Below are 15,594 nucleotides of genomic sequence, written 5' to 3' on the forward strand. Positions count from 1 at the left end.
GTGTGTGTATGTGTGTGTGCTGCCTGATACGTGTTGAGCGCTATGTTTGCCCGATCGCCTAATTGCTGCCATGATGCCAAAGCACGCAGGAAAGAGAATAGGATTGTTCACCATGAATGCTAACTGTCTCACGGGTGGCAAGCTGTCAAACTGGTACTTTGCACGGTGAGAAGAAGTGTTGTATTGAGATGAATGTAGATCGAGAAAAGAGAGGGGTAAATAGGGAACGGCGGTGCAGGGTGGGAGAGCGTGTGGATACGTCCATCGCGCGGCTGGAGGAGGAAGCACTCACGTCACTGCGTTATGTACATTGCAGTACTAATAATACGTAGTCCCGCTCCTTTTGTCGTGATAGTGATCGAAAGACATTTACTTTCGAGCGTGATTGTATATACTTACTTGCGCTACTACTCGTTGTCACTGAGTTACGAACGCTAGCAGATTATCACTATTATATGGCATCACGCACGCAATGTAATGAGTTTACGTCCCATATTCAAGACACTCGCGTGCGAAATGGAATTTTCAGACATAATAATTTCGGTGGCAAATCTCATCAGGATTCAAATATGTTCGGCGTCTTGCGTAATATGTCGTGAAGGCAAATTGCAGCGTCGACTAACGCAAGTACATCCCTAAACGCCGGAAATCCTGTTGCGGTAAAGAACGTCATTCGAGAAACTCGAGCGCTGGCTCTAGCTTTGTAGTTAGATGCGCTGCTCTCACTTATCGCATTCGAGCAGGCGTTCTCGTGTACAGGCAGATTACCGCATGCAAAATTCACCCGTATGCGATTTAGGGTTAATCACACGTCATAGCTTCGATAATATTCACGTGCAACTGCGGGAGGAATTCCTCGTAACTGTATTTTTACGTTTGAGTGAATAGTTATTCATTCATTTGTTTGTTTGTTTATTGATTAAATGATGAATGAATGGATGTATGGATGAATAAACGAACGAATGAATAAATAAATAAATAAATAAATGAATGGGAATTGAATTAAAAAATGAACAAGTAAATGAACAAAGTTATATTTATTTATTTATTTACTAACTTACTTACTTACTTACTTACTTACTAACTTACGTGTGTATTTATTTCGTTCACACGGCGACCTGCCCGCTACCCCCATCACCCGCGGGCTAGAGTCGAGCGACCCGCTTCAAAGAGCGCGACTTCAACTAAGTTTTTCGAAGAGCCGATACGCCTTTACGACATCCTGGTCGTAGAAGATGTTACGGGGGCAGAGAGGTCATGCAGAACTCTCTATATAAGGAGGATGCGGGCAGGTCACTAGGATCTTCGCACACACGCGTACGCAGGTGAGACAGAGAGCGAGGGAGAGAGAGCGCATGCGAGAGAGAGAGAGAGAGAGAGAGAGAGAGAGAAAGAAAGTGCAAGAGGACCGGTCGATCACAGGCGAGGAAGCGCGTGTGTGTAGGACAGCGCGCCGTGCTCAGGTCTAGCTATAGGTAAGTGGCTCTGTGTCATGAGATACGAGAATATATCGATCACATTGCAATTACGACGGCGAGATATCGAATGCGCCTGCATATGAACGTCTCCGAATTAATTATTTTTAGCGCCATGAAAATGAATGCATTCATCTACCAACCAGATCATGCACAGAACTATACTACTTCGTTGTTGTTAAACGAAGTCACAATGTAGCAAATTGCGAGTTCCGTTACATATAATTAAGCAACCCGATAAGTTATTTGTCGACGGCTAAATTATATTAATCATGGGTTCCGATTGGCAAAAACCTGCTTTTATTTATCGCGGTATGCATATTTAACGACACAAAATGCGCAAGTCTGCGCATGATGGCCAGCAGACGTATGAAGTTTCATGATGGTAAACACCAATATAATACCGATGTAAGAATAACTAATCCGGACTACGATAACAACTGATGCATTTTATTTATCAATCTCATGATTATAATTCATTATTCATTTATTATCATCTTTTTATCGCCGCGGCGAAATGGTTTCTACGGCGGTACTAATAATTAATTTCGAGCGCCGAAGACTGACGAGCTGCTTCGTTCATCCATCAATTAATTATAATTCATTATGCATTCATTATGAACTATCTATTGTCGCGGTGAAGAGAATTGTATTTCGGAGTAAACAATGGTCAGCTGTGTATACTAGTGCGGCTTCCCTCGCGCATGTTAACAGCTGCATTCTCTCCCGCGGATATATCTGCCTGTTTCACATCGACGCGCGTACAGAATTAAATTATCGCATGCGTATGCGCATTGTTAATTTCTGCCAATGTGTTCTGTAGGATGTCGTGACGCTATTCGATATACCATCGTTAGGTTCAGCCACATTAGTCGATATACAAAAGCTCCTCGTGTGTCGATAAGTGATATACCTGGTATGTGCGTATTCGACATATACATACTTCAAATTCAATTAGCCCCTGAAATTCACGTGTACAAATTGCCGGCCGCTACGTTGATTGTTTTGATTGTAAACGTAATTATCACGGACCAATTGAACTCATGTGAAATAACGAAATACGGATTTACGAGCGGTTTCGACCTACACCTGATCTGTGCGAGTCAAATAGATTAATATACATCAATAGTCTCCGTTTCTGCCGCTTTTACTGCCTCCGTATGTCGCTGTGTCGGCATCTTGCCAACGTATCTGTCTGTATATGCCTGGCATGCCTGCTTTCCTGTATCCCTTCCTGCCTGCCTTCCAGCCTACCTGCCTGCCTGCCTATCTGACTGATATAGACTGATACATCTCATGTGCACAGACATTTCATGTATGCACAAGCATCTATATCGCAGCGCAGTGTATAAGATATTAAACCCGGCCTGACGTTGGTGGCTGTATATATGCAGCGACAGCGCTGATTCACCGTATAGTAACCTGCTTACGACATGTACAGGCACGCCGACCGAGAGCGGCTACAAAGTCTCATAATGAAAGGCTTTGCTACGCATGCCGCTATAATTGCTTACAAATTTGGGGGGATTATGCCGATCTTAGTGGGGTGAGCGATTAATCAGTAAAATGTTAAATGCATGACGTACTTTTAATAGAATCTTTGACACACGCCTTACAGTCACACCCACACGCACACACACACGCACACGCATGCGCACACGCACACGCACACGCACACGCACACGCACACGCACACGCACACGCACACACACACACACACCACACACACACACACACCCACGCGCACACACACACGCACACGCACACGCACACGCACACGCACACGCCCATGCGCGCGCACACACACATATGTATATATATATATATATATAATATTAGGATGATATACAGATTATTGGTCGACATTGGTTGCTTGATACGATAGGAACGGTTGCGTGTCATTTCCTGTCACATATAGGCCGATATACGAGTTATGAGGTCGTGATCAAGCCCTGGCATCTAATAAAACGATGTCGTTGCTTTAAATTGTGTTATATTGGGCGTGGAATGGGGTGAGATTCAAATTCAGCCGTCGCCGTGTAATGATTTTATTAGCATTTGTAACACACCTATAATTATTATGCGAGTAGAGCAGCGCATGTAAACAGACATCCTGTATATATATATATATATATATATATATATATATACTATATATATATATATATATTATTTATTATTATTGATATATATTTATATATATATATATATATATTATATATATATATATATATATATATATATATATATGGTTAACGCAGGTAACAATATCGTGACGCAGAGATCTGTTCCAACCACTGAGAGACACACGCTCCTGGACCAAACATGCAGGCCGCATTTTTCGCTATAGTCCTGCTCGTCTGGGTGAGTTGACACAGCTTTACGAAAATGTGTAAGAAATCCTCTGTGAAGCAGTTTGTGCGTGCGTACATCTTTGCTCGGAAATAATTCATCGCGATAGCAGTACGTCAGCTGTACGAGAATTAACGTGAGAAATAGCACGCACGCGTTAACAAATTTGTTTCCTGGAGTTCACACTCTGCTGTTGCTCGGTTCACGTATTAGCCGCCGTTTAGCAATTGAACTCTTGCAAGCAATGTTGCCATCGACATTCGTGCGCGATGTATACATGGCAATCAGTTTTCCTGAGATTTCTCGTGAACTTTTTAATGTGAAAATTCGCCGAAAATTACATAGAAAATGTCGCAAAAGGTGTGAAAATTTTTACCGACATAATTAGCGCAGACTGGTTGCCGCGGGGAATAACCTCACGAGTCGCCTGTCTCACTTAGACTGGCACGATGAAGGTCCAAGCCCAGGACCCCGTGCACCGACCCTACAGCAGGCAGCAACAGTCACGACAGCAGCCACAGCCACAATGGCAGCAGCAGTGGAGACAACAGCAGCTCGCGCGAGGCCGGGGTGCTAGCCGTGGTGCTGACGTCAGCGCGTCGTCCGCAGCAGCGACGACCGCAGGTCGTGCGCAATCCACCGACAGCGCCACTACAATTCAGCAGGCAGGCCGCGGGAGGGCGCCAGCGGCGGACAGCGGGCGGGTATCTGCTCCTGTGAACAGCGGTAGAACGCAGGCGAATCCTTATTCGGGCCTCTACCGTGGCAATCAGCAAGGCCAGGCTCTCGTTAAAAGTAAGCAAGAGCGCGTAAAATAACCGCGGACTTCCGCGTATGCAAGTGTTGACGAGATCGCGGCTATTGCGACTACCCGCGCTGCCATCAGAACATAAATCAATGCAGCGCGTTATTACCGGCAGCATGAAAAAGGCGTTTAACTTAAAAGCGTCTCTCAAATTCTCGACGGGGGAAGAGACCATAAACGGTAACTGTCATGAATCAAACCCCTACATAAATCAAAACCGTGATGACTCAAAGCCTAGATGCATCAAAACCTTTACGAAGCAACACCTAAATGAATCTAACTAAACCTACGTAATATAACGCGATTTTCCCCGCACGTTCCTCCATCTATAATTATAGCGTTAGTATAATGGTATGACCCTTACCGAAATACTATATAGCACAGTCCACATTCGTATATACGCGATAGCCTAATCAACGACTACGTCAATCCACCTTACAGACATAATCGTGAAATGCCTGGACACTCCTGGCCGGAAGTTGATGGAGGTGACATTGGAAATGTCGAACAGCTTCTGGGGAAGCGTCTACACGGCCAGAGACTTCGGCAGCTCCAACTGCCGGGCTCGCGGCACCGGGTCGAACTACGTGCGTCTTTACGTGCCGTTCTACGGCTGTAGCACGCGGGAGCTGGTCGATCGTCAGGTTCGTACGTTAATACGACGTGTTACGCACGCGAGCTCACCCCGCGTGTCGCTGAGCCATCATGATTGCACTTTAGCTATTTGCCGCGTAAGCGAAGCGTGCTGAGGTCGTAAAAAGTCAAGCGGGTGAGTCAAGTGCTACGTTGTAAAACAATAAAAACACGCTTGAACGTAGGTAACACTTAAGAGGTGACAAATTAAAGGGAGGTAACAATTAAAGGCAAAAAAATTACAGCCATGTTCCAATAAAAGGTGGGTAACAATAATTGATAGGTGGTGATAAAATGTGGAAGTCAATTAAAGGTATAGGTGTTGATTGAACGCATAAAATAGTTAAAGGCAAGCTCCGATCATAAAAACGTAAACGTAGAAGCGGTTTGTTTTAAAAATTGTGCCATATTGTAGTGCGGTAGGTGTGTATTGTTGTCGCGTAACAACGCGACAAGGATCTTTTACACAGCAATTTGACTACGAAGGATAAAGACTATCAAAAGTATAATTATTGAATTGACGATTTAATTATCTGACTAAAACCAAGTAAGAATAGCTCGATAGTTTTTATTTTCGTACGCACGAAACATTATTTTCATTGGCACGATTCAGTCGATGGGACCTATAGACTCTAATAAAGCTATCCTATGTTTGGTGACATCTTGTGTTTGGTGACCACAGCGCGCACCGCGACAACGCAAGTTCGTCAACAACATCGTCGTACAGAACAGTCCTAACAGCATTGTGGCCGGCACTGACAAGGCCTACCCCGTCAGCTGCACACTGCGTCTGTCACAGCCCACGACGACCACAGCCCCCGCTCCCATGCCTCTACAGGCGCAGGTGAACACCGGAGGACTGGGGAATAGGTTCTCCGGATACGGCAACGTTCCCATAGAGCATCTACTGTGTAAGTGCGGAAGCAGCAGGCAGAGAGTTGGCAAAATAGGGGGAGAGATCGCGCGAGTGTGTATGTGTGTGAGAGGAAGAGAAAACAGCCATAGTAAGAGGTTGAGAAAGGGTGAGAGGGAGACGGGGAGACATAGAGAAAGGCGCGATGAGACAGAGAGCATATGCGAGATGTTGGAAAAGTAACACCCGTAAGAAACTATTGCAGGATGATTTGCAGTAACTTTCGAACGAGCTCAGAACAGTATCACAACGCAAGCAGATGCACGCCTGAGCCGTTCTCCAATGTTTCAATGACATTTCTCACCATATTTCAAGGAGGCGGCCAAAAATTCTAACAACTCTATTTACATTTTAATAGACTCATATTTAAAAACTAAAAAGATATATATTCATTTACTCCGTTATAAACTATCAGACAAAGCCCACACCATTACGCCATTTGTCGCATATGACTCCGAGGTTTATTTCAGCTGGTCAACATGAGCCCTTCACGAACTACGACCAAGGCAGGTCGTTCAACACCTACAACAACCATCTGCTCGGAGGAGGTCACGATGAGCACACGGATATCAAGTGGCTTGAGGACGATGCAGATTTTAAGTGGGTTAACGATGATGTCGGCACACCTTAAGCGCACACACGTATACAGTTACAACACAGATAGCAACAACACAAAATGGCTTCGGTTCTGTGGAGGGAGATAGTTGCAGATGCTCCATACCATAGTCAGGGGTTTAGCTAACTCATTTTGTCTGGAGTCAAAACCACGCGCGGTTTGTATTCTGGGCAGTTGACCGTTGGGCAATTGGCCATTGGCCATGCATTAGTATCTACATTTGTATGGAGGTGCGATCGCCCTCCTCCCCCCCGCCGCTAAATAGGGACCTGATTGTTAGAAGTAGATAGAGACCCGAGCGTTGAGAGAACAATCCGATAGATGGAAAGATAATAAATGAACGGATAAATCAATTAGGAGGATAAATACGCAGAGAATAAGACAGCTATGTCGACAGATTGGGCAGATAAGCATACAAATTGAATTGTCATATGCTGTAGATATACGCATAAATGTACTGAGAACGCACCGCTATGCATTGATAGGCATGTTAATATAGATGAACGATGTCGTCATAAATAAACAAATAAATCAATAGCAATGATTGATATGCTCATGGCAATGAGACAGAAATGATTGAGAAATATACAACGGGGTTAATTGAGGCGGGGAATAGATATGCATGAACATGCTTGGCCAAATATGCATAGATAGACGTGCTTAAATAGGTACGTATAGAAGGACAGCGTCTAGTGCTAATACGTATCTGGAGCTCCTAACCTGTCAACGGTGGGGTGGGGGATTGAAGGACTTGTGTATTTTCAATTTCTTGTAGATGTAGCTGGTAGTTGAGAAACACTTTGAAGTTCACACTAGAATTTTGTTCTCTCTTGAATTCCGAACGAGACGTGGTGTTGTGCAGGTTAATCCGACACCTTAGATGGATGCCCTTACTTAATGTTTTATTTGCAAGACGGGGAAACGCCTCAGCCTAACGACTGGATGTATAGTTGAAACGGGCGGCGTAGCGACGGCTGCCTACTGTGTCTCGCAGTGTGTCGCTCCGTATATCAACAGACGACGGTGTTGTTCCATGTTTCAGCGAGCAGCACGGTGGCGCCCCCTTGAACGAGAAGCCCGACCCAGAGCTGACCGTATTTCCGGGCGTGTCGGGATCTACAGAGAACTTCTTCACAGTTGGCCAGCCGGCCACCGTGCTCGTCGAGTGGGACAACACCAGTAAGAAACAAGCTTACAAGCCGCTATGCAAACGGTCCAACATGTTATCAGGAGTGAATAATAATAGAATCTATTATTATTATTCACGCCTGATGTTATCAGTTACAGGGATATGGGGAGCCAGCGTATTATTTTGTGTTTTTATTTGTGTACCAGCACTAGTAAAAATCGAGCGCACAAGCAGCTATGCAGACGGTTCACCGTGTTAGCAGTTATATGGGTAGAGGGATCCAGCGCATTACAGAGTGCCTCATCTGTGTACCAACATCAATAAGCATCGAGTTATACAATGACGAATCCGGAAACGTGCAAAGAGGGATTCACATAGTTGTTACAGTGGCGGATCCAGAAGGGGATTGGATGGCTAGCCACACCCCTCTGTTGGACTAACATGATTTTTACACATATTATACCAATTAATTATTGCCAAGTATAATAGTCGCGCGGCTGGACAAAACAGTACCTGGTGCATGGGTTAAATTATGTAATTGAGTGGCAAAGCAGGTTACAACCGTTTTGTTGCTGTTTTCACAATTTCAAGAAAGAGTTTTGCTATCGCCCTCATCCCAGCGGTGGTCCCCCCCCCCCGGTACAGCAATCAATGCCGCGCTGCAAGCGCAAGAATTGTTCTACTAAAAAGAGAATTGTCGAGGTCAGAATGAAGCCTGTACATGTACTCAAAGGTGCCTCAAATACCATCTCCTGCGTTCTACATTTTCCGAATTTTCTGGGGGAAGACCCCCATACAGAAGTGTGTTGGATGTCTGTGGCCTCTTTTCTCACCCTCCTTGAAATCCTGAATCCGCCACTGCTGTTATGTTAATGACTAAACCAACCGCAAAGGGTATGCGTAGTCCATCAACATAATGTTTTTATCAGCACTTATAGATGGCTCTATCCGGCAATTAATTCTATATATTTAAAATAGTAAAGCATTCTGTGGGTGTGGGTATGGCATGTAGGCAGCTATGCTAATAGCTGTATCATCAGCTAGCAGGTTAAGGGTATGTTAACGTATAGCATAATGATATCGAAATATGTTTTACCAGTACGTGGGCAACTCACTTCAGCAAGTAATTCTAGATAATTAAAATTTAATTATCTGATAGTTTGAGAATCGCTTCAAAGCGAATAAAAGCTAGTAATTATAAAAGAACGACGGAGATAAATTTAAATTAAGATCGATCGAGATTCCGGTAAGAAATTCATAGAATTTATTGCTGTTTCGAAGAATTGCAGATTGCCCAAGGGTGGGCTTATGGAATGGTCGATCTGGAAGTAGTACCCCCTGCGGTATCCTGACACAGACCTCAACTAATCCTCGATTTCATTTCTCTCTCAGCAACACAAATAGTAACCCACGGTTTACTTATCACAATCAACGAACCAGCAGCTGCTAAATTCTGCTGCTCAGTGTACACAGTTAACACAGAGCGACACAGTGAAGTAACTCGCACAGTAGCCGCTCTATTAGTACACGAGAAGAATTATAGTACAGAGCGCATATCTCCCGCCAGGGACATCGTAGCGAAGCGTCGCTGGCGTGTGACAGTGCTGATAATATTCATCTAACTGAGTATTCCCTCTCCGGCCGTAGAATGAATTCGTTAGTTTAACGGTATTTGTCCTCATGGTCCCAATTAGTTCCACAGCTAAACACGGATCGACGCCCCAATGGGTATTCCGCGCGAAATATGAACGGATATGCGTACTTCCAATTAATTTGCTACTGGAAAATTTTCGATTTGCTCATAGATGCGCTGCGAAGCGACAGTGCTTATGTGCAGCTGCTGCTGCTGCTGCTGCTGCTGCTGCTGCTGCTGCTGCTGCTGCTATTGCTACTACTACGTACTACTACTACTACTACTACTACTACTACTACTACTACTACTACTACTACTACTACTACTACTATTACTACTACTGCACTGCTACTGTTGCTGTTGTTGTTGTTGTTGTAGTTGTTGTTGTTGTTGTTGTTGTTGTTGTTGTCATCGTCGTTATTGTTTTTGTTGTTGTTGTTGTAGTTGTTGTTGTTGTTGTTGTTGTTGTTGTTGTTCTGCTACTCATGCTGTTCAGAACCCACACTACCAACGACACAAGCCAATTCTCCTTAAATCGGATTTGAGAAACTATTACTAACGCGATATAACCACAAAATAAACCGGCAACCATCAAAATCGCCGGCGCCATTTTGTTCTACGGCTAATTCACGCGATAGCCACTCAAATCCGATGGCAGTGTTCGATAAGCGATTTCTGCTAAACCCACGAGCCATATATCGAATTAGCGTCGACCCATAAAACAAGCGTTTGCTCGACCCGTCGCAAATTCACGCAGACGGATTTTCGTTTCAAAACCGTGAAACGCGTAAGTTGATTATGTACTGCCCTCGCAACGTTATCGAATTCCACGCGATTTCCACAATGATTCTACGATCTATCGCAAATTGTCGGCACAGACTAGAACGACCATGCGGAAATGTAAAACGGATATTCCTCTCTTCCTTTATTTATGTACTCCGTACTCTGATATTACTATCAGATTCATCTCAGTGTCATAAACACTATTAAACAGAGATGTAGGTATACTGTCTGTGCATCCGTTTATACCAACTATTTATGTACACTCTGCGCACGACAGGTTGTAGTCTACGTCAGGGTCACGATTAGGGTGAGGGTTGGGGCTAGTGTTAAGGTTAGTGCCAGTATTAGGAATAGAAATAATGGTAATATTATGGTTAGGGTGAGGGTGAGGATGACGACGACGGTGATTATGATGTACGCATAGTAGTTCTAGAGAGTTCGAGCAGTTCGAATTCTTCTAGACGATGTAAAGTAGCTTAGAGCGTGCATGACGCATGTGCGTGCGTGCGTCTTTGCTAAAACGAACGTGGCGCGAAATTCGTAATTCCTTCGTATTTTATACGTGATGGCGGCAGCATATATATCATCCCTGGCTACTAGCACATCCGGTATATTATAATCTCACGCGTCGTTCTCGTCGCGGTATCATGCTCTTTACGATGCTGAACACAAACTGTGCGTACAATACGCGTGTATGCGTGCATAATTCATTCACCGGCGCGCTTGTAATAGTATGGACTACTTCCTACGCGCATGCACAAATTCTACTTCGTTACAGAAAACTGGGACGTGATGATCAGAAACTGCTACGCACACGACGGCAGGGGGCAGTATTTCATCAAGCTCATCGATGATATGGGGTGAGGAGCGAGCGACATTTGTGTGGATGGCTGTCTGTGGCGACTAGTACGCGCAAGCTGCCCCACATGGAAGATTTACGCGTGGCGTACCGAGCCTCTAGCCAATAAAGCCCTGTAGAATAAAATATGCATGCTCTACTCCACGGTCGCATCGTATAATGTGACCTTTTAATGTCGTACATGCGCTTGTTGCTCAGGCACATCACCATTTTGTTCACGTATTCAGCGTGCTCGGTAAGTGGCTACGTCAAATATGCACATACCGGGTATATCACTAATAGATAGACGAGAAGCGCGTTCGTATAGCGTAGTGATGCACCAATCTGTTCTAAATGCGATTTACGTCTAATCTCCACATGCCAAGTGCATCACTTTTAGGACTCGCGAGAGATCTTATGTCTCCAAAAGTGATATAGCAATCTGTTTGTAAACGGCCAATGCGAACACAACAGCGCGAACAGCCCACCGCGCCCACGTGGCTATCACGTATTTCCGCAACGGGGCAGATATTATACGCGTCCAGTCAACATGGCCGCCGTGTCAACCATTGCAGATGCGCCCGCCACGACCTGACGGGTGCGCCACTGTACCTGACGAACCCAGTGCGCGATTTCGGATTCAGCGGAGGCATCGTTACTCGCACGATCGACTTCAACTTCTTCTCGTTCCGCTTCCCGTCATCCGACACCGTCTACTTCCACTGCGAGACACGCATCTGCGAGCACGCATGCGTGGTAAGTGAATCCGGCGACGGTAGGCGGCGCTGTCGCACGCGGCGCCGTGACGTAACTAGAATCTTCGAAGTTGTCGAGGGAGGGTGTCGTTCCATGGTCCTTGCATGTATTTTAATACCACGGGAGGGCGCTTGCTTAGGCGAGTAAAAACCACGTCCACGAACTACAATATGATAACGATTACTAATACGCCCGACACTCATGCTATAAATACCATGACGAGTAAATAGCATAGCACCTAAACGACGAATAATAGAAATCTCTATCTCCCCACCCTCCAATACATTACTCCATTGCTGATCGCATTTTGTCTTGGCACGCCACCAGCCTGGCCAGTGCTTCTATGCGCACAACCCCTACACTCGGCCCAAGAAACACAACCACCACAAGCGCTCAGCAGACTTCAACGAAACCTTGATTGAGGATACGGAGACAACAGCGACGCGAGATGAGACGCTAAAGAAGAAGCCGAAGCAGGAGGTGAATGTGAAGGGCGACGGAGGTGAGAGGAAGCCGAGAGAGGAGGTGAAAGTGGAGCTGTCGGAGGGAATTGTCGTCTTCCTCCCCGGTCTCAACGATGAAACCACGCTTGGTACGAGACAAACATAAAACCGAAACATCATGTGGGTCCAGTTGTGGTGGTGGTGGTGGTGGTGGTAGTTGTGGTGCTGCTGGCGGCGGTGGTGGTGCTGCTGCGCTGGTGGTGGTGGTTCTGGTGGCGGTGGCGGCGGCGGTGGTGGTGGCGGCGGCGGCGGTGGTGGTGGAGGTGGCGGCGGCGGCGGCGGTGGTGGTGGAGGTGGTGGTGGTGGTGGCGCTGCTGCTGGTGGTGGTGGTGGTGATGGTGGCGGCGGCGCTAGTAGTAGTAGTGGTGTGCGTGCGTGCGTGCGTGCGTGCGTGTGTGTGTGTGCGTGTGTATTTGTGTGCCTCAATAAAGAGAGAAAGAGAAAGAGAGAGGGAGAGAGAGATTGCTGTTTATATGTGAGGAGGTGTTTCAATATAAACGATCCCGACGCTTTGCGCGCAATCAGTGTATATAAAAGAGATAATAGATTTAATATTAATAGTATTAATTAGTAAATCTAAGTTTATATTTACACAGATCATGTAATCCATTTTATTCTTGTTCTCCTGTTTCTTCTTGTTCTTGTGCTTTTTGTTGTTGCTGTTGTTCGTCATCGTCTTCTTCTTCTTTCTTTCATTCCTATGTTTCTTTTATCTTCATTTTAATCTCCGTGCTCTTGAGATTAATGTTAGCAACAGGCGAGCGGTTTTGAAATCACATTAATACATTAGACTAACTCAATAAACTAAGGCGGCCGAACTAGATACTGGATCCTCTGCTAAGCCGGCTACCATTGTTCTATTTCAGTGGAAGTTGAAGCTGCAACCGCCCCCGCCGCCCCCGACACTGCTTCGTGCGTCCAACCTGTCAGTTTTTACTCAGTCATCGCTGCCACTATAGTGTTCGTGATCCTGACGGCTGTTGTTGTTAGTCTGAAGGTCAAACACGTCACGGTTAGTAAAGTTTAGAGAGAGGGAGAGAGTAGGAGAGAGAAAGAGAGATGGATGAAAAACATACGTACAAGATGGACACAAGACAATAACGAGTGGAATATTTACTTGACACTCGCTATGTCTAACGTTCTTCTTTGGTTTTGTTGTAGTGCAAATGATAATCAAGACTGTCTATATGTATGCCTACTGTCATGTGCCGCTCCATTTCGTGATGTAAAATGTTCTTGCTATGTTACGTTTCGTGATTTGATGTTTCTGTGATGTTACGTTTTGTGATTTAATGTCCATGTGAGTTTACGTTTCGTGATTTGCTATGTCTATATGTGCCATTAGATTGATGTATGTCCCTGTGATGTTACGTTTCGTAATTTGCTATGTGCACGTGACATTAGATTTCGTAACTTGATATATGTCCCTGTGATGTTACGTTTCGTGATTTGATATATACATGAGACATTACATTTCTTGATTTAAAATGTCTATGTGACATTTCACTTTGTGGTTTGTTTTGTACCTATTACGTTTGATTACGATAAACCGTTCCAATATGGCGGACGACGCGTTCTGTGACTCTCAATGTTGCTATGTGGTTACTCTGGCACCACTCCGTATACTGATCATGTGAAACGTTTAGCCGTCACCTATAGACCTAGCTGACGTCAATGCGGAAAATGCCGGATTCTGCTGCCGTATGATTTTGACGGTTGGCCTGTTACCTCTTTATGCAACATGGTTTCCGGTGCGTCTTCTGGGGTCACGTGCACACGGCTTTGTGGCTTAGGTAACTGGGGCGTGTTAGTTCGTGGAATGTTCATGAGTGTATAGCTTTAGCCGTTGACAGCCGATATACTCCCATTTACTCCTAACATCGCTCCGTAATTCAGCGTTTATTGCCACGCGCTGTCCGCTTAATCTAATCACAGCTTGTAATGATGTATGTTATTTTTACCTGAGGTACTTTAGATATAGTATTACAATTTGTAGTCGCCGAGAGCCCAATTAATTGTGGAATCAGAAGAAGCATAGGGTTATAATACAGTACCTCCTCACGGTTACTCTAGCATCGAATTCATTCACTACAGTTTCGTCCACCCATTCCTTCACAATATACAATTCATACACACATAAACAATATTTATATGAGCAAATGTGTTTGCAAATAGGCATTCGCTGTCTCAGAGCCAATGCAACCAAAACGATGATTGAGGGAGTCAATCTACAATGGCGGGAGGGTGTAGATCGGGGGTTTCAAGAATCATTATTTTTGTTTCTGTATTTTATTCTGTAATATACCCATTTTCATCAACATCCTTATCAAAGATATCAAATCATTAATTTTGCTAGTTAACAAGCACGTATATCATAGTAAATCGCTGCCAAGTATAAATGTTATATCTGACTACTATGGCACCGTATTTATTAATATCATTTGTTATAACTTTCGAACTGATTATTAGTGAAATAAAATGACGTTTGCATTATTACATAAAATAACTTTTGTTCATGTTCACATTTGGAAAATATCTTTCGGTTATTTTACAATGTTAATTGTAACTTTTCAACTAATCAACAGAAGAAACGTCCGCGCGCGCGCAATCTCTCTCTCTCCCTCTGTCTGTCTGCCTGCCAGCCTGCCTGTCGCTCTGCAGGGCACATAGGCGTTAACTGAGTTATTTTTAATACAACACTAAGCTTTATATATGTATATACTGATATGCATACCTCACTTTATTCTAGACAAGATTTATATATATATATATATGCCATTCTAAAATGTGAAGACATGGAAACCATTTGATTATGATAGCTAGGAAATAAACGATAAGCACTTGACATATTACACACGATTTCACGGTAGTAAATCGGGTTATTACAAACATTTGTGCAAGGCTACTGTACAATACAAATGTTTCAAATAATGTCGAAGAATATTTTCACAAACTCAACATTGACACAGTGTGCTCATTTTTCTATGATCGTGCTATAGAAACACGCGTACAATGTCAGCGTAATCTATTGATTAATCTCGGTGTAACTGGACGTATAAATGCGTGAGCGTCGTCCACTGCCCGGTTGTAACCGCAATGCAGTTAAATTTCATATAAGTATGCCTCCGCGATACCCTGACTACCTGACTACCATATTT

General features: G+C 44.4%; 1 protein-coding gene across 2 annotated transcripts; it reads left to right on the forward strand.

The window, feature by feature from the left end:
* Positions 1-1,195: 1,195 nt before the first annotated feature.
* Positions 1,196-14,929, forward strand: LOC106809298. 2 transcript variants are annotated; one of them, XM_014812338.1, is made up of 11 exons: positions 1,196-1,475; positions 3,737-3,839; positions 4,268-4,622; positions 5,074-5,276; positions 5,948-6,176; positions 6,649-6,778; positions 7,837-7,973; positions 11,118-11,199; positions 11,753-11,933; positions 12,261-12,525; positions 13,303-14,929. In XM_014812338.1, the coding sequence occupies exons 2-11, from the start codon at positions 3,801-3,803 to the stop codon at positions 13,461-13,463; spliced, it is 1,782 nt and encodes a 593-aa protein (XP_014667824.1). In that variant the 5' UTR covers positions 1,196-1,475; positions 3,737-3,800; the 3' UTR covers positions 13,464-14,929. The 2 variants fall into 2 exon arrangements, with proteins under 2 accessions (XP_014667824.1, XP_014667825.1); XM_014812339.1 differs by having other exon boundaries at positions 1,296-1,325.
* The last annotated feature ends 665 nt before the right edge of the window (positions 14,930-15,594 follow it).

This window comes from Priapulus caudatus, unplaced genomic scaffold, assembly GCF_000485595.1.
Source record: "Priapulus caudatus unplaced genomic scaffold, Priapulus_caudatus-5.0.1 Scaffold343, whole genome shotgun sequence".
Taxonomy (NCBI): domain Eukaryota; kingdom Metazoa; phylum Priapulida; class Priapulimorpha; order Priapulimorphida; family Priapulidae; genus Priapulus; species Priapulus caudatus.